The sequence below is a fragment of the Daktulosphaira vitifoliae genome, unplaced genomic scaffold (genome assembly GCF_025091365.1).
Source record: "Daktulosphaira vitifoliae isolate Bord-2020 unplaced genomic scaffold, ASM2509136v1 Scaffold_4, whole genome shotgun sequence".
In the NCBI taxonomy this organism is placed as follows: Eukaryota; Metazoa; Arthropoda; class Insecta; order Hemiptera; family Phylloxeridae; genus Daktulosphaira; species Daktulosphaira vitifoliae.
The window spans coordinates 28778060-28797634 of record NW_026099575.1 but is presented as its reverse complement, the minus strand read 5'-3'; the positions used below and the strand labels follow the sequence as shown (position 1 = coordinate 28797634).

General features: G+C 27.8%; 2 protein-coding genes across 6 annotated transcripts; one reads left to right on the top strand and one right to left on the bottom strand.

Moving 5' to 3' along the window:
* Positions 1-388: 388 nt before the first annotated feature.
* On the bottom strand, positions 389-7598 carry LOC126906207 (receptor expression-enhancing protein 4-like). 2 transcript variants are annotated; one of them, XM_050686586.1, is made up of 6 exons: positions 7373-7598; positions 7064-7136; positions 5804-5883; positions 1353-1473; positions 939-1055; positions 389-875 (listed from the first exon to the last, which is right to left on the bottom strand). In XM_050686586.1, the coding sequence occupies exons 1-6, from the start codon at positions 7402-7404 to the stop codon at positions 603-605; spliced, it is 696 nt and encodes a 231-aa protein (XP_050542543.1). In that variant the 5' UTR covers positions 7405-7598; the 3' UTR covers positions 389-602. The 2 variants fall into 2 exon arrangements, with proteins under 2 accessions (XP_050542543.1, XP_050542544.1); XM_050686587.1 differs by having other exon boundaries at positions 7344-7597.
* A 214-nt stretch (positions 7599-7812) lies between these two features.
* Positions 7813-18774, top strand: LOC126906195 (hippocampus abundant transcript 1 protein). 4 transcript variants are annotated; one of them, XR_007704202.1, is made up of 13 exons: positions 7813-8141; positions 8390-8485; positions 8566-8628; positions 8690-8817; positions 14542-14656; positions 14719-14931; positions 15699-15812; positions 15965-16146; positions 16211-16308; positions 16494-16702; positions 16760-16877; positions 17255-17459; positions 17741-18211. XR_007704202.1 is itself a non-coding variant. In XM_050686562.1 (12 exons), the coding sequence occupies exons 1-12, from the start codon at positions 8031-8033 to the stop codon at positions 18646-18648; spliced, it is 1455 nt and encodes a 484-aa protein (XP_050542519.1). In that variant the 5' UTR covers positions 7813-8030; the 3' UTR covers positions 18649-18774. The 4 variants fall into 4 exon arrangements, 3 of the variants coding, with proteins under 3 accessions (XP_050542519.1, XP_050542516.1, XP_050542517.1); XM_050686562.1 differs by lacking the exons at positions 17255-17459; positions 17741-18211 and adding an exon at positions 18641-18774; XM_050686559.1 differs by lacking the exon at positions 17255-17459.
* The last annotated feature ends 801 nt before the right edge of the window (positions 18775-19575 follow it).

The window sequence follows — 19575 nt, the reverse complement described above, 5'->3', positions numbered from 1 at the left end:
ATCATTTGATTGTACTTTAGTTTTTGCCATTTACTTCATAAATCAAAATTATATTTATAAATTTAGTGTTTATTTTTTTAAAGTTATGCGTAGGTGCAATATGGTAGAGGATATACACTTCAAACTTTGCTATAATCCCTTGAAGATATAATATGAAAACATTTTATTATGGAGTAGCAAATTAAATTTGATACGTCAACTATTTAGTACCAGTTGAGTTTATGAGTTGAAATATATTAACAGGCAAGTATTCAGGGAAGGACCCTGGAATTTAACTTGGTTCATGAAATTTTATTTTTTCTACACTCGTCTGAATCTGCATAACGAACATAACTGCTTTTGACTGAGAGGAACATATTAACATAAATAAATTAAAAAACAATTGTAGTTTGATTAAAAATGATAGAAGTAGTTTTTCAAAATCTTGATATTCGTTTTGGTATATACTACAATAAATAAATCTATTATTAAAAATCTTCTATAATAAAAGAGATCAACATTAAAATTTAATGTAAAAAAGTCTTATGCCCTAGAAATAGTAATCGAAAATATTAAATATAGAAACAAAGAGTAATGAGTTTAAAATTTATATAATAGAATTATTAATGAGCTTTCTTTCTTTTTCTAGTATTTGAAGAAGGTGGCCCTTGTGTAACTTCTTGATTATCTTGACTTCCGCTATACATTTCTGAAAAAGAATATTCTGGTTCTAAATGTCTTGGCATTAGTTTTATTGGAACTTCATCATTAGATTCATTATCTGAGTTGTCCACATTATTGTCCCAATTAATGTTATTTCCGTCCGTTTCATCACTTGTATTAGTTATGGCTATACTGTTGATATTAGTATTGATGAATTGACCAACAACAAAGCCCTTTGATAAAATTAAGAAGTCATTAGTTGATTTTAAAAGTTTCAGTATTTAAATTAAATTTACATTATTTTGAAGAGTTCGATAAAGCAAAATCATAAGCATATTTGTACATTTTTTTCCAGTTGACATCAGTGTTTGTAAACTGCCACGTTTAAAATTATTTATTTGAGCATCAATATCCTATACAGATTATTTAGTTAAGACAATTTTTTTTTAAAAGTTCCAGTGACCCATAAAGAAGGCTGGCTTCCTCTAAAATATTTAAAAAATTGCATACTAAATTATGCATAATTTTAATTAATTTTATAGTAAAGCATATTAATAATTGTCATATAATTAAAAAAAACTGGGACATTGGAACAAAAATATTTTATTATTTAATTAATCTTTAAAAATAGGATTTAAACCACTTTGTAGATATTTTTTCTATTCGCACCACAGAACAATATTTGTAATAACAAAATGTAACATTATTACCTTTTCATGTTTTTTTATGAAAGGACTGACAATATTTTTGTAAACATAAGTGAGTGAGCTATCCGATGTTGGATATGTCATGTAAAGAAATAATAACTTTAATTCATTATAAAATGGAAGCCTGAAAAAACAGTAAAAAATTATTAAAACTGATGTATTAAAAAAAAAAAAAAAAAGTGTGTACATGATTATTTTAACACAACTTTAATTAAACTTTATAGATATAAAAAAATTAAGTTAACCTCAGATAAAAACTAGAAGGAATAAAATAAATAAATAAAAATGGAGGTAGACTGGGAAGACAACGACCGGAGGACCAAAAATTGTGGCTGACTACTATTAGCTTCAAAAAAGTTTTGCATAACTAAAAAAAATCTTAAATATTTTTTAAAAACACTCTACAATATAATATTAGCTATATGTAATAAAAAATCCCACTTGCTATCATTTGTTTTTACCATCAGTGATACATCAGTTGACTCAAAATATACACAAACTTATGTTTATCAACAGGGCTAGAACCCTGTTGGTAAATTATATGTTGATAAAGGGTTAATTATAACATTTAAAATAAAAGATGTTTCGTTAAAACATATTTAAAAAACCAAGTTATATTAAAAAAAAGCAAAACATTTACTCAAATTAAAAAATGCTTATGGTATTGAATTGTTAAGTTGTTTTAACATTAAAAATAAAAATAATGTAGTGACATTAAATGAAAAAAATTAAATAACATTTTAATATTAAAAACAAATACTAAATCTTTTTCTATATTTTTTTCAATTTGTGTGTGGATTAAAAAATTTACTAGTAGAGCTCTAATAAATATACAATATTTAAACTAAAAGTCTAAACATAAAAAAATATTCTATCACAATACTTATTATTTTCTATCATAGTGTCCATAACTTTACCAGGAATAATAAAAATATATTTCCTAAAGTTTACTGAGTAATTTAGTTAATTTTCATCAAATGTATTCCTTTAAGCTTTTATATTATTTTGTCCAACTTTTAATAGTAACTTGTATTGATAATCAGGGGTCGAATTAATTATTCTTTCTTTGTTCAACGTTTAAATGTTGAATAACAATAAATTTTATTATATATTTAAACATTTAATAATAAAAAATAATTAATTTGACATCTGGTTATCAAAACAAATTACTATTAAAAGTTGAAAAAATAGTATAAAATCTTAAAGGAAAATATTTGATGTAATTTAACTATATTTTTCAATAAAATTTTAGAAATTTTTTATCGTTCCTAGTTAAGTTATGGATGCTATGATAAAGGAAAATAAGTATTGTGAAAGAATATTTTTTTATGTTTAGACTTAGTTTTAATATTTTATATTTATAAGAAAACTGCATAGGTCCAAATTTTTAAGTCCAAGCTCACTCAAATTTTTTTTAAATAAAGCAAAAGGCTATAATAAAATAACATTTTACTTTTTTTAACATATAACTTAAATTATGAAAAATTTAACAAATGATGAAAAAGAATAAATTTATTAATTTTTAAGAGCATTTGGGCTGAGTTATTTAATAATAACAAATAAAACTGACCAATTATTATGGTTAATACCTACATTATTTCCAAGTCTTATTCGAACCAAGACTACTTAGAGCTGGTACAAATTAGTTGAGCCTATATAAGACTGTAATATCCATATTTTACTATATTTAAGAGTACTTACATTAGGCGCTAATTATTTATCAAAAATATTTTAAAAGTTGCCACATTTATTCAATTTTTTAATTTTATTATCAAACACTTTGAGTAAATTAAATTGACAAGGGTAAGTAGAGGACAAATAGATTATTTTCCAAACAATAATTATAAAATAATTGATTTGTCATAGTGGTTCAAAAAATACAACTTCAAATATTTTATCCACAATTTTTTTTACTTGATGTAGGAAACTTGTACTGTAAAATTTTTAAATCAATCAAAAAAACCCTTCCCGTGCTGCATTAGGGTTGAAGTTTGACCAAATAGGGTTGCTTTTTAGTTTCTCACATTTATTTCATTGAATATAATAATTTAAATAAAAATGTATAGAATAAAAACTATTTAGTATTAAATTTCAACAAAGGTTCTAATAGATTTTATCTAATATCCATCATTACTGTGATAATTAAAAACTATTTTTTAATTTTTATAATTTTATAACTATTTACCATGTACATATCAAATGAAAAAATAACAAATACTTTAATGCTGTGTAAGATAGATATAGTTATAAATTGGAGACTATAACAAATGAAGTTTTAACACCTCGTTTAAGCTCCAAAATTTTTTTTTGCTTTGAGACCATTATGGTATTGCTCTTAGTTGTTTTATAAAAAAAAATTACTAATGCGTCACGGGAATGGGTTGTTCAATCGATACCAAATTTTCACAGTACAAGTTTCCTATATCAAGTAAAAAAAATGGTGGGTAACGTGATCTTAATATAAATTAACAATATGTTTAATAACAACTAATATTATTATACTTTTACTAATGATCACTGATTAATAATTTTATATTAAATACTAATATTTTATTGTAAAGCAACTTGCTATTATTTTCAATGTCAATGCTTATTATAATAGGACATTATAGAACACTAAAGAAAAGAAAATTAATCAGAATTTCACAATAATAAATGTATTTATCACTTTTCTTTGTTATTAATAAAGTAACAAAGATGTCTAGTTTATTTAATTTATTTTATACTGTAACTTGTGTATCATCACTACTATTGGTTAGTAAAAATATTTTATTGATTAATTTTAAAATTATGTCTAGTTTAAATTGTAATTACCACTGTTCCATGAATCTAATATATAATTTAAAAAAACCCAGCACAGGTGGGTCGCGGCACAGTGGTGACGTGGCATAGTTGGATCAAGTATAATGATATCTGACAGTGATTAAAATCACTATCAAAAATAAACGCTTCGATGCAAATTTTTAGATAGTGTTTAATTTAAAAAAAATTGGTGTTTAATTCCAAAAGCTACTTGATCTGCTGGTTCCTTATTAATATCTCGATTAAGATAAAGTATGTCGAATGAAAAAGGGTTTATTAAAAAATATTATTTCTCATAAAAAAATTGTGTGGATCCATAAACTTTTCAATAAGTTATAGCATTATAAAGTTAAATATAATATAAATAATAAAATCGAGAATTTTCACACGAAAATAGCATTCGGTAGCCATTTTCGCCGTGAAGACAAGTCCAGAGGTCAAATTTTTTTTTTTCAAATTAAAGTATATTACATTAGCTTTAATTTAAGATATATATAAAAGTGTCAGACCTTCCGGAACCCTTTCAAAAGTTAAGTTGAAAAAGTTCTACTTTATATATGCATTTTTTATGTTTTAAGCCCCCCCATATATAGGGAAATGGTCTGATTTATAAAAACAGTATGTCAAATGAAAGATGTATATAAATACTACTCCTCATGAAAAAATTGTACTGATCCATACATTTTTCAAAAAGTTATAGCATAATAAAGTTAAATATGTTAAATACAAAATCGAAAATTTTCACACAATAATAGCATTCGGTAGCCATTTTCACCGTGAAGATAAAATAAAGTCCGAAATTTTTTTTTTGCATAATAAAGAACATTGCATTAGCTTCAATTTANTTCAAATTAAAGTACATTACACTAGCTTTAATTTAAGATATATATAAAAGTGTCAGACCTTCCGGAACATTTTCAAAAGTTAAGTTGAAAAAGTTATCATTTTATATCCCCCCTTGTGGGCAGGTTAAGGGTTAAATTTATGAAAAAAATATATCAAATGAAAGGTAATGATATTATACATCTATAAAAAAAAGAATTATAATGATATGTTCATTTTTAAAAAAGTTATGGCACTTTTAAGTAAAAAAATTGAAAAAATTTCGAAAATTAGCGATTTTTAAATTTGTAATTTTTTTGGAGGTTTCCCCCATTTACGGGGAACGAGAGAATTTTTTTCAATTTTGAAGGGTAATGTCTTCGACTAGATACGATTTGTGATCTTTTGACGTATCGTTGAAAGAAATCCGTTCGGTGAGAGCTGAGAAAAAGTGGTAACANGAAATCCGTTCGGTGAGAGCTGAGAAAAAGTAGTAACAGAAAAAAAAAAAAAAACACATCATAGTAAAACCAATACCTTCTCAGCTTCGCATCGAAGCTAAAATAACAAATACAATATTTATATTAAGCATTATATAAATAAATATGTAAGACAATAACTATAACAGTAATTTTACAAAAATACTACATCATATTAAATTTTTGTCCATTGAATTTATTACAAGAACTTTAATAAATTTTGCCATCTAAAAATTTTTTTTCCCCGATGTTACAAATTTGTGGCTACTCTAAACTTATCTTATTTAACTTGATCAAAATTAAATATGATGAAGAAGTATCCTAAAGTTTAATAGTACAAACATTACTTACCATGGACTAATAATAATATCTGTTGCTGTTTCTACTGAAGTAAATAATGAAAATGTAATCCAATACATAAGCCAAATACCCTTAAATTAAAAAAAAAAAAAAAACACAATATTTTTTATTTTATCATTAATAAATTAATTTATGAAATTTAATGTAAAATAAATAGTTCAAAAATAATAGACATATTTATCAAAAGTTTAAAGAATAAGTATTATTGAATTCTTTATTTACTTGACTTAAATTGTTTCCCCAAAAAAAATCTTTAGATTTATTTTAAAACTCTTTTTGAAATTTTAACCACTAATTTTTTTTTTTTTTTTCAAATTTAAGTATTGTTTAAGTTTATTTAGGGAGGAATCTTTAAAGCTTAATTTAAGCCTTTTTCAAAAAAATTGTTTAAGATGAACCGGGACTTAAATCAACTTTAATTCATCTTAAATGTTTTCGGAGGATAAAAATGTAAACATTTCTTCAAGCATTATCACATTAAAGCATTTTATGATATCAATTTTTATAATAGAATCACTTATTGGAACACTAAATATAAGAATGTTAATAAATCATATTGTTTTATTTGCATAATAATTATGATATCAATTATTGATCATTTTCTTTATTTAAAATCGTATGAAAATATTAGCCTCGAATGCACATAAGAATGTACTATTGCTATCTAACATATAATTTATTTCATTATTCTAATAATTCAATTAAAGTAATTAAAGTACTATGTTTAATAAAGTAAGTAGTTTTTATCAACTAAGTACTTTGATGATTACAACAAGTATTATGATTTAATAAATATAAATAATTTTTTTATTAAATGGGCTATATCTGAAAGTCTAAACAAATTATTTGAATATAAATTTACCTAAAAATGAAGAAAACATAAAAGATAATTGGTTTAGAAAATTATAAAATAGCTTTAGTTAAAACAAAATTAATTATTTTATAAATTATTTCATCTGATCTAGTTATAATAAATAAGAGAATAATTTAAAAAAGTATATACTTTTTTCCCTGTGAAAAAATCTAAAATTAAGATTTGGGCCCTTATTTCAATAAGTGATTTAATTGTTAGGTGAATCTATACTGGGTATAATTGTTTGTTGTATGTGTAAAAATTAGAGTTTTGTTCATTCAGCTTACTAATTTATTGAAACTCTTTAGTATTTTTCACAACTACAAATATCTTCTTCGATTATATTATTTTTTAAGATTAAATTACTAAAATATATATATATATATTAATACACATACATAATTACTTGACTTTTTTGTCTTTAGTACTTTATATGACATGTATCCAGGATATAGAATTCCAAAGAGCAAGCTAAAATGAGAAAAATAATTATTAATTAAATATTAACTATAATATACAGCAATTATAAAAATCTAAGATAATATGTAATGGAAATACATTAATAAATATAAATAATTTTAATGCTTAGCAAAAACTAAAAATATGATTGATTTAAATTAAATTATAAATCAAAAAAATCATTGCAAAATTCTATTGATAATTTATTATAAAATATACCTAATCTAATTAAAATAATAATTCCTTACATTAAAGGTCTACACATAAAATCGGGCAACATTATAACTTTTTAAATAAAATAATTGGGATTTAGTTAAATTTTTACTTGGCAAACGTTTTACATTACACAAAAATTTATTTAAATCTAGTTAACTTTGTTCAGTTTCTTAAATGTTAAGTAACATCGATTTATCGACAAATTAATTATTGAATGTATGACATATTGTTTATAAATTCAACTATATTGTATGAACAAAAGAAATTTACAGTTAACGTAAGTTTTAAAACAAAATGTAATGGTGCGTATCGCTAATAGACCAATAGAAATGATTTTATTAATCACAAAAGTTGGAAGAATTATTAGAAAAATTCTAAGTGGTAAACATTTTAGAGGAACCACGGTATCTTGGGTTATATATTTAGATAAGTGTGACGTGATAACAAAACGTCAATGCAAATATTACAATATATTAAAGTAATAATTAAAATGTAGCAATGTTGAATATTTCTTTACACTAGATCTTCATCTAGAGTTCTATCATGAAAATCTTTAAATAACCTCTTTAATTAAATAAGTATAATACTTATATAAAAGAGCAATTACTTTTGAAACAATTAGTTTTATATTTAATTTTGGTACTTGGTAACTTATATTCTAGTTAATTATTTATAATTCAATACTTCTTAATGAACCATAATAAAAGTTTAAAAATGGGCTCGAAGTTAAAGATGAATAAAAGAGTGTCTGGAATTTCCAATAGGAGTCATAAATCTGTTCTAAATAATGATGTATTTATGGTGAGTTATTTATAATTTATATATATATATATACATACATTTATATACTGTAATTAACTTATGTATCATAATTTCATATTTTATATAAAGAATTGTTGTCACTATAATACATAATTTCCAATATTTTTAGTTTCAATTTAGATGAACAAGAAAAAAAAGCAGCTGTTATAGAGACAACCTTCTTTTTAGTTATTCAATATTTTTTTTGTTAAAATAATACTTTGAAATAATTTATTGTATATTTTTAGAAATCTGGTGTTGGGAAGCCATCTATTTACCATGCACTAATTATTACTTTTTTAGAATATTTTACATGGGGTTTACTAACTTTACCAACAGTTTCAGTAAGAAAACACAGAATTAAAATAAAATATGTTTATTTATATAGTGTTGATTTGATAGTATTAATTTTTTTTTACTACAGAAGTTAAACAATACATTCCAAGATCATGCTTTACTAATGAATGGTATTATTTGGGGTATAAAGGTATACTAATACTTTTTAAAATATTTTTTTAATCATAAAATTAACATTAACTTTATTTTAGGGACTGCTATCATTTTTGAGTGCACCTTTAATTGGTGCTTTGTCTGATGTCTGGGGACGAAAATTTTTTTTAATTTTGACTGTATTTTTTACATGCATTCCAATACCTTTTATGATCATAGATTCTGGGTAAATAATAGTTATTTATAATTTTTTAAATTAAATTTGTGCTTGTACAGTGATGTAATAGAGGATTTTTTTTGAATGGTGATATATATATAAAGAAAATTTTCACTACCCCTTCTAAATTTAAAAATAATTATGTATTTTTAGTGTAAACAAGAATAGTTATGGGTGATTTTTGCTCTTCATCTTACCTTAATTAAGCATTGGCAATGTTTGTTAAATAAAAATGTCTTTTCTTATTATTACTTTTATTTAATTACATCTTTGTACTACTAATAATAAGATTAAGGTAAATATGAATAATATATCTACAATACTAAATTGTTAATTGCAATTTGACTTAAAAGATAAAACAGTTAATTAATGTATTCATACAAAAAAAAAAAAACTAAAATTTTAAAATATTTACCCTCCCACCACTTAAAATACCTTATCAATGTGTAAAATTTTAGAATAATTATTTCTAATAAAATACACATATTTCTAATTTAAGGGAAGTATTATATTAAGTTCTGATTATAGGATACGGCGATACTAACACTATGACAACATTATTACCTTATTTTCAACTTCAATTATAAGTGCTATATCATAAAATGATAATTTTCATAGAATAAATTTCATAACTATAACCAATATGAGTGCCTTCAAAGCCGCTTGATTATCACTTAAGATGGTTATCTTCCTATTTTTGTATACCAGCAGGTTCTGAGCCCCTACCAGTATCGCCATCACCTCTGCTTGGAAGACAGAGGGTGTTGTGCCCAATGACATACTGACATTTATTTGTGGCTTTAAACCCCAAATTCCAGCATCTACCTTTCCTGATTTTTTGGATCCATCTGTATATATCACAAATCCTCCTTTTTCAGTCAGGTGGTTGATATTCCATTCTCTATGTATAGTGATCTCCACTTTGTAGGGAATGTTATTCTTAAGAACCGGTTTGATATAGTCCAAGGGGTATTCCAGAAAGCCCTGGTCTATCTCTTTTAGTATTTTACCATGTTCTGTTGTATCACTCTCCAAAGTCCACATACCTAAGTTGTGGAATCTTAGTGCTGTAGCTTTGGCGTGAGCTTTCACCTCTAGATGCAGAGGAGGCAATCCAATTAGTGCCTCTAATGCGACCGTTGGTGTAGTTCTTAATGCTCCAGTGATGGCCATAGCAGCCATTCTCTGTATGCGACTAAGTTCTTTCCTAGCTGTAATGAGTGCTGTTCTGGTCCACCAGACCAGGGCACCGTACAATATCATAGGTTTAATCACTGACGTGTACAACNATCATAGGTTTAATCACTGATGTGTACAACCAATACATAACTCTTGGTTAAAGACCCCATGTCTTTCCCAAGGCTCTACTGCAAGTCCACAATGTGGTCATTGCTTTTTTGATTCTTGACTCAACATATGATTTCCATTTTAGCTTACTATCCAAGATAATACCTAAGTATTTTACTTCTGATTTTAAGCTAATTTCTTGTCCATTCAGAGTAAGAGTGTCCAGGCTGTCTAGTCCTATTCTCTTTCTAGTGAACATAACAACCTCTGCTTTATTTGGATTAACAGATAGACCGTACTTACTACACCATATCTGTATAGTGTTAAGTCTCTGTTGTGCTAAGTCAATAATAGTGTCTGGGAATTTACCCACCACTGCTATAACCAAGTCATCCGCATAGGCTTGTGTATAACAATATTTGTTTAACTCTCTAATAAGCGAGTCCAATACTAGACACCATAGCAANCTTTCTAATAAGCGAGTCTAATACTAGACACCATAGCAAGGGGGATAGAACCCTGCCTTGTGGGCAGCCCTGTTTAACACTCTTGATTACTTTGGTCTCATTGAGCTGTCCCAAAATGGAGCGTTCCTTAAGCATGGATTCTATCCACTTAATAATAAGTGGTTCTATTCCACGCTGTTGTGCAGATTCACACATAGCATCTAAGGGAGTATTGTCAAAAGCCCCTTTGATGTCCAGGAATATACCTACTGCATACATTTTATTCTCTACAGTTTTCCCTATTTTAGTAGTTAAGCAGTGTAGAGCTGTATCAGTAGATTTCCCCGTTTGATACGCATGTTGGTTTTCATGTAAAGGGTTCTCCTTAAGAGGCCCCTCCTTGATGTACCTATCAATAAGTTTCTCCATAGTCTTAAGAAGAAAAGAAGTAAGACTTATTGGTCTGTAGGAGGATTTTGCTTCATAATAGTTAGTATGGTTAGGTTTGGGTATAAACACTACCCTAACCTTACGCCAGCTTTCTGGTTGATAACCATAGGAAAGGCATGCCCTAAATATTTTGCAGAGATGGGGGACGATTATCTCTAACCCTTCTTGCAGAAGTGCAGGGAAAATTTCGTCACAGCCTGTAGCTTTAAAACTGCCAAAGGTTTTTATTGCCCATCTTATTCCACTTGGGGTTATCACTTTCCTGGTTAGTCTCCAATCAACGCAGGTCACACGTTTGTCCTGTGCATCATGTTCCTGTTCTCTGTTGTTAATTGCAGAGTCAGGAAAATGTGTGTTCATCAAATGTGATAATGTTTCATTATCATTATTGGTGAACATTCCGTCTGGCAGTAGTATTGCCTCGACAGTTTTGTTTGGTCCATTCCTTAGTGATCGCAGAAGTCTAGTTGCTATAGGGAGTTGTTGTATATCCCTACAGAATTTCTTCCAGCTTTCTCTTTTGGACTTTTTCAATGCAGATTTGTAGTTTCTTTGGGCATTCTTATAGGATTCCCAGTGTTGTTCCAAACCTGATTTCATTGCTTTATTTAAGAGCTTACGTGAACTCTTTCTTAATTTAGACAGGTTAGCATTCCACCAAGCTACACCCTGCCCTGTACCTTTCCTTTCTATTAAAGGACAGTTTTCTTTGTAAGCTGAGACAATGGAGTCCTGTAGCATATTTACAGCCCTTTCAGTACTCTGTCTCGACCCCAATCTAAACTGTAGGTTAATCAGGTCACGAGAGAGATCTGCCCTGTATTTGTCCCAGTTTGTTCTTTTCGGGTTCCTATAGTACTCCGTCTCAACTTTGTTAATTTCCAAAGTGAATCGTAAGTGCCTATGATCAGAAAGAGAAGGTTCGGAGGACACTTTCCACCCTTTTATCTTTTGAAGTAACCCTTTTGAACAAACTGTNATCCTTTTATCTTTTGAAGTAACTCTTTTGAACAAACTGTCAGATCAATGACTTCCTGCCTGTTCCTGATAACAAAAGTAGGTTCACTACCTCTGTTCAGTATACTTAGGTCTGTAGTCAGCAATAGATCCATTATAACCTCTCCTCTTTGGTTGATGTTACTGCTCCCCCAAATAGTGTGGTGTGCATTAGCATCCATACCTAGGATTAGTTCTAATTTTTCATTTTTGCAATAATTAAAGAGCATAGTTAGGTCCCTACCTGGGTCTGTGACCTCATATGGTAAGTATCCTGAAGCTACTATGATATTTTTACCATCATTTAGTGTTACTCTAATAATAGTCAAGTCTGCACTTGATAGATTAAGTATCAGGCTGGCTTTAACTTTATTATTAACCAAAATGCAAGTTCTTGGTTTATCTGCTTGTTTATGAAACAGTTTAAAATCCCTTAGATTTAGCCCCTTAATCTGGTCCCCATTTATCCATGGTTCCTGAATAAGTGCTATTTGTAAGGGTGTTGTATGCCTCTCAGTTAGGGTCCTTAGTAATACACTACTGGCCCCTTTACTGTGATGCAGGTTTATTTGCGTGAATTGAATTCTATTGTCAGCCATTCAGATAAACTGATGTTGACACCTAAGAAAGCACGCTGTACTGGGTGTGATACAGGTGTCTGAAACAGTCCCTGTGTCACACAGCCCCCCCTGTGGGTGGTGTCCCACCGCCGTCCCCAGGTGGCGATTGTGCCTTGGGTTCGCTCTCCACATTTCCTTTTGGATCCGTGGAGAGGTTCCTCTCAGCTGTGGCCGTTATTGAGGGTGGCGGTTTCCTGGGTCCCTTTCCCTTACGTAACACACATCCTCCCTTCCCTTTCAAGACAGGAGTAAAGTGTATCCGTTTGTTCCTTACCTGTGCCTTACCTCCTTTCCCGAGTGGCACTGGTGATTCCTCAGCCTTCCTCTTCCCAGATTTTTGAGGTGTGAATTTTTTCACATCCTTCCGGGCTGGTGGCTGCTTGGCAACATAATCTGTGAAGCAAACTCTGCCCATTCCAAAATATGGACTGCGCTTCAGTTCCTCCAGTTTGACCATGCTGTTTTCGTCCACACTTAGAAACAGAGTTTGTCCTTTCGGGCCAACCTCTGTCTCATGGTGGACTTTCCAGATCGCCGTGTTCAGCCCTGGGTTTTGTTTTGTCAAAATTTCCAAGATCTTCTTGGACTCTTTTGGCAGTCCTGGTATATGAGCGACCATCCGTTTATACTTGATCGGGTTGTAGGCTTCCAAATGGAGTTCTGCACCGTCCCAAGGTTTTATCAGGTTTACATGGTCAGTGAGCCACTTAAGAGAGCTCTCTTGGGCTGCACTGATCACAAGTGCTCCATCAGTGAGTTTGGTGTCTTCAAACCTTGGTACGTCGGTTCCATCAGTACCCGACAGTATCAAGTCTCCAACACAAGACTCAATGAGTAGCCCCTGCTCTGTGGTCAACTTGTTAGTGGGGTAGCCTGCGAGGACCAGAGCCACTTTTTTATCATCGGTTACCACGTCCCTGTAGGTCGGTACCCAATGAGTTTTCTTACATGGAGGTTCTTGACCCTTGTCCTCAGGTTTTTGAGCTTCGGTTCCCTTTGACTTTTTAAAGTCATCGGTTCCCTTGTCTCCCTCCTTTGGTAGGTTCTTCTGCCCCTCCATGTTTGCTCGGCTCCTCTTCAGCTTGCGCCTCTGACTGCCGCTCAGTTTCTCAGGTCTAAGTTTTAGACCTTCGATTTTGTCAGCTACTGCTCCCAGTTGATCTTGCGATTCCTGGTCTACATTTTCTGACGTTGCTGTCTCTTTGCTAGTAGACGGTTCACCAAGTGTCCCGTTGTTGGCATTGAGACCTTCAAGTTCGGCGATTCTTCTGCGAAGAGTCGCCAGTTCACGATCTTGTTCCGACAGGTTGTCCGTAGGATCCCTGATCGTCACAAGTTCGTTGTTTTGTGGTTTTTCTATGTTTTTGTCCATATAGTTCCCACGAGAAGTCGAGAAATAAAGGTCCGTCACAGCAGAGCTCGATACTGTGATAAGGCTGTATACTCTATGGTGCGCCAGGTGCCATAGAGAATCCCAATGGTCACTTTACCTTTCGGCTAACTACCCTGTGACAAGTTAGCAACACTTTCACTTAGTATGGCTGAGTTAGGGGGGCCTATTCGCTGTTAGCAAGCAGGTATGCCCAGGCCTACCGGTCCCAACTAACCAAAGTCATGACCGGCTAAGAGCAGTGGTACGTGTTGCCACCCCCACTGAAATAACTAGGGTCCGCGGGGTTGTTAGGCCCGTAATCCTTGCGGATTCCCCTGCGGGAAATATTTTTAATTACTATAATTATAATTTTTTTTTTTAAATTACTTTTGTTAAATGTAAATAGCTTTGTTATATGATTGATTCATTCCAATTGTTCTATGTAATTAGTTGCTAAACCATTCTAATGTATTTAGAATATTAATTTTTTCGTATACTAACTTATTTTATTAAAAAAAATGAAGTATAAATAGTTATTGATATTTGGATGTTTGTATTGTAGGTGGTTTTTTGCATTAACTAGTATATCTGGTTTATTTTCTGTAACTTTTTCTGTTATATTTGCTTATGTTGCTGACATAAGTGATGAAAGAGAGAGAAGTTACTATTATGGCCTGGTAATTTTACACTACAATTTATTTTATAAATTATATTTTTAAATAAATTAATAATTTTATAGATTACTGGAACTTTTGGTGCTAGTATGGTATTTGGGCCAGCTCTTGGATCATACATTATGGAAATGTATGGAATAAATTATGTTGTATTATTAGCTTCATTTATAGCTATATTGAATGTATTATTTATTATTGTTGTTGTTCCTGAAAGTTTACCTTATAAGCTAAGAATGTCTACCAATTGTATATTATGGGAACATGCTGATCCATTTGTTGTAAGTTAAATATAACACATAAAGGGTTATTTTATAAATGCAGAAGAGTGTATAATTTTATAAATTATAGAATAAAGTTAATTTATAAGTATAAATAATTTTGTTATAATATAGCTGATCTTTATATAAAATAAATAAATTGCGAATATCATAAATTCAACAACATTATACCAAGGAAGATATTGAATCTATCCTAATTTTATGTTATAATTTTCTTACCAAAAAAGGTTATGCTATCATCATAATCAAAAAGTATTTGTGTTTGAGAGTTAACTCAATTTAATCCCCATATTAAACTTTTAAAGACGACAGATTAAAAATTTTATTGACCAAATAATTCAAAAGGTGAAAGATCTTACAGGTCTAGTGGTAAAATAAAAAATGTGTATGTATTACTATTGTTTTATAAGCGAAAGTTTTGGCTTAAAGGTATAGGAAATATTTGGCAAAATTTAATATAATATATATCTTGTAATTAAAAATATTGTTACTATTTTAAGTATTCAAATAGCTAATGGGATACTTAAAATTTACACTACTAATAGCTAAAAATAATCAAAGAGACAAATTTTTACTCTGTGTGATTTATTGCGTATTCGAATTTGGAATATAATATTCAATTGAATAAAAATAATTGCTAGTCCAATAAGTAGTGTTTACTTAATTTGTATTAACTCTAAATTAAAAAGGTATTCAAATGAACTCTTACAAATTATTTATGATAAATACTATTACTAAAATGGAACATTTTATTTGTAAATTTCTAGGCTTTAAAAATGGTTGGTCATGATCGTACCGTATTAATTCTTTGTTTGACTGTGTTTTTATCCTATCTTCCAGAAGCTGGAGAATATTCATCATTGTTTGTTTATTTACGACTTGTAAGATTATTTTATTAGTTTTGAATTTTTTATTTATTCTAAAAAACACTTTGTAAAAACTTGATAAAATGTTTAGTTATTATTTTGATATAATTAATATTTAAGTTTGTTACCTATTTATTACTTTTATTAAAATATTATTTTTTTATAAGGTAATGGGCTTTAGTATGATAAAAGTATCAGTGCTGATTGCAGTAATTGGCTTATTGTCAGCAGCTATTCAGTCTGTACTTGGAATTATTATGAAAATGTTAGGTGCAAAATACACAATAATGATTGGATTAGTATTTGAAATAATGCAACTAATGTGGTTTGGATTTGGTTCTGAAACATGGTAATTAGATTTTAATTGTACATAAATTAATTAAAAAAATTAACTATGTATTCATTTATTTTAGGGTTATGTGGTCAGCTTGTGTTTTAGCTGCAATTTCTAGTATTACTTATCCTGCCATTAGTTCATTTATTTCTATTCATTCTGATGCAGATAAACAAGGTATTCACCGATAAATAATATTTTTATTTATTGAAAAATAAGTTGACTGTATTTAAGTTAATTCAATAAAAAATATAATTTTTTATTCATATATGATTTTGGTTTATTGTTATACATTTGTAATGATAGGAAAATCATATAAATCCAATAATTCTAATATTGACAATAATTGATTACATTTTTAGGTGTTGTTCAAGGTGTAGTAACTGGTGTGCGTGGTCTATGTGGTGGCTTAGGACCAGCAATATTTGGATTTACATTTTACTTGTTTAATGTTAATCTAAATGAGGGTATACAAATGGCACACACTTCACATTCTTCCCATCACTCATTTAATGATACCATTATAATTAAAAATTTAAAATATAACTTTCATAATGACTCTTCTTCATCAGTAAGTAAAATTATTTATTATTTTCCATTAATTTTGAATTGTATTATTAATTTTTAGCTTATACCGGGACCTCCATTTGTATTTGGATCTCTTCTTGTTGTGTGCGCCTTACTGGTATCAGTGTTCATACCTGAAGGTACATCAAATGTCTATGAAATGAGACCAAAGCAAATTGGTAATTATAATCTCAAAATTTATTTAAAATCATTTTTAGTATCGACTCTAATTTTTCAGGTTCATCAGTTCAGTATCAAATTAATAGAGCTAATATTCAGTCTTATTTATGAATTTTATTTTAAAATTTTTATTAGTACTTAATCTATACACTAGTATAGAAAAATTAATACTAGTTGCTATACATATTTTACAAATCCCATTTAAAAATTTGAATAATGAACATTAGTTTAATTAATATTATTTTATTTCATAATATAACCAAAATGAAAAATAAATAAAAATGTTCAGACCTTATGGACATTTTACTGATATAATACATTACCTTTTTTTGTATAAAACTTTATTGACTAATTTGTCTAAATAATACTATTTTAGATGTATAGTGTCAAAATTCAAACGTGACCAAGTAAAATTGTTGAATTTTTTTTTTCATTTATCATTTATTGTTTTAAAATTTAAAAAAAATTTTGGTGCATATCTGGAATTCTGTAAACTAAATATTTTTATCTAGCAGATCTAATATCATATCTCTAATCAATAATACAGATGCAATTTAAGAACTCTAAGAAAAAATTTTCATGTAAGACATAATAGAATAATAAAAAAAATATATTTTTTGTACTTAATTAAATGATAATTTGAACTTATTTAATAAAAATTGAAAAAGAATTATTTGTATTTTTTATTCTATTTTTTTAAAATTTTATGAAATATTACATTTCTGTTAATTTTTATCTTCTTAATGGGTTTTTAAACACATTTTTTGTTATTGATATTTTGTTACTATTATGAGTAATTTTATAAGCATTTTTTTATAAACAAGTCGTGAAATTAATTTATGCTGAGTTAATTTTATTTTAGAAATTTCATACCACATTATTAAAAGGGAAGGGTATAATAATATTGACTACTCATCTGCTTATATGAATCAAATTTAAATTGTGTTACTACTATTGGATTTCAAATGCATTGTCAGTTAAAGAAGGAAGAAAAAAATATTTAAGATGATAACATTAATATTTTGATTAGCTAAATTAAACTAATATAAAAATAGTTCACACTGATAGTATAAGACTTGTCTATGAAAATATGTGTTTTGTAGATTATGTTGATATTATTTTATTGTACATCATATTTTTAGTCAAGATGTAAAAACATTTTTTTTTTTTTTTTAATGTTAAAAAACTCGTTTTTACATCTCTAATTCAAAGTTGTCTCATTATTTTAAGTTTTTATCTTGAATCACTGTAAAAAAGTTTATTATATTTTGTATGTCGATCTCTTAATTACACTAAGTATTTTTCAATTAATACATACATGATAAATTGACAATTGAATTTATTTATTTTAGCTATATAAATAAATGATAAAATAAAATAATTTAAGATTAAAGTATTTTGTAAAGTTTAATTGAAAATTTAAGTTGATATTAATGTTTGATCGTAACTAATTTTATTGTGCCTTGAAATAATTATTTTTATTACTTCTTGCACTAACCTATTTCATTATGACTAGTGCCTAATTTCTTTAAAATGGCTTATCTTAGGTTAATCTATTTTTGAATATCTGTAAATAAATTATTATATAATTGATGCCTCTATAATAATTATTATAACTTCTTTTTAATATGCATTTATATTAAGCATTCAATATTTAAAATAAATATAGGATGATTGACTAATTATGCCTCATAAATTTTCTTTAAAAATATTAGTATTATCGTATATGTAATTATTTTATTTGTTATAAATCTTTGTACAGCTACTTGACAAGAAAAATAAAGATTCCATCTTCATCCCTTAATTTTATCAAAATTAATCAATTTTAATAAATTCTGAACAAGATATAACTATTTAAAGTTAAGGGGATTTAACAAATGAAACAATAGTCATCTAAATACATTAATATTAGTTAATAATTCTGTTATTTACTTGTATAATATGTAGAATCAAATATATGTTTAATCTAAATTCCTTAAAAACAAGTGTTATTTTTTAATTACTCAAATAACAATATTTGATACAAATTTTGTATCTTTTATTTTAAAATTCAACTTTATTTTTTGATGTATGATCGATGATCATATATCTAAAACTTAGGTAATAATTTATCACCCAAGTCATTTATAAAAGTCTCATATATGAGTTAAACTAAAAAGTACGATTATTACTCTCGCGCAACAATTTGTTTATTCTAAAAAATTACATTTTTTGTTCGAATATATTTGTCATTAGTATGGTAAAGAAGGTCTAAAAATAAAGAAACATCAACTATTTCTTTACTCTTCAGTGGGACATTTTATTTTTATTTTTCATTTAAGCTAATCAAAAAATTAAATCACTTCTTAAAAATATAATACACTAATTTGATATTTTAATTATTGGTTGAATTTGACTAATAATCAAAGAATCCCTTTAACGTTTATATATTTATATTATATTTAATAATCACATTTTCCTAGCCTTGTGTCCACTCGTCTTAAATAAAATATCTCAAAATTAGTATTGTGAAAAATATAAGGTTAGACTATCAATCGAGTTCAATATATATATTTACTCATTGGAAGAATTAGTGGTAAGGGATTGTACACTTACTTAATCCATGTCTTTTTTTTTTAATAATATAGTAAAAGATATATAGCACTATAACAATCATCATAAAAGTTGACATAATATTAAGGAAATCCTCATGTGTGT

Excerpts from the sequence above, each read along its gene's own strand:
- LOC126906195 (XM_050686559.1), top strand. The coding sequence starts at position 8,031 with ATGAACCATAATAAAAGTTTAAAAATGGGCTCGAAGTTAAAGATGAAT. Across the intron at positions 8,486-8,565 it reads TAACTTTACCAACAGTTTCA|AAGTTAAACAATACATTCCA; the intron begins GTAAGAAAACAC and ends TTTTTACTACAG. Across the intron at positions 16,309-16,493 it reads TTCTGATGCAGATAAACAAG|GTGTTGTTCAAGGTGTAGTA; the intron begins GTATTCACCGAT and ends TTACATTTTTAG.
- LOC126906207 (XM_050686586.1), bottom strand. The coding sequence starts at position 7,404 with ATGTTGCCCGATTTTATGTGTAGACCTTTAAT. Across the intron at positions 5,884-7,063 it reads CAAAAAAGTCAAGTAATTAT|GGTATTTGGCTTATGTATTG; the intron begins GTATGTGTATTA and ends TTTTAATTTAAG. Across the intron at positions 1,474-5,803 it reads GATATTATTATTAGTCCATG|GCTTCCATTTTATAATGAAT; the intron begins GTAAGTAATGTT and ends CTGTTTTTTCAG.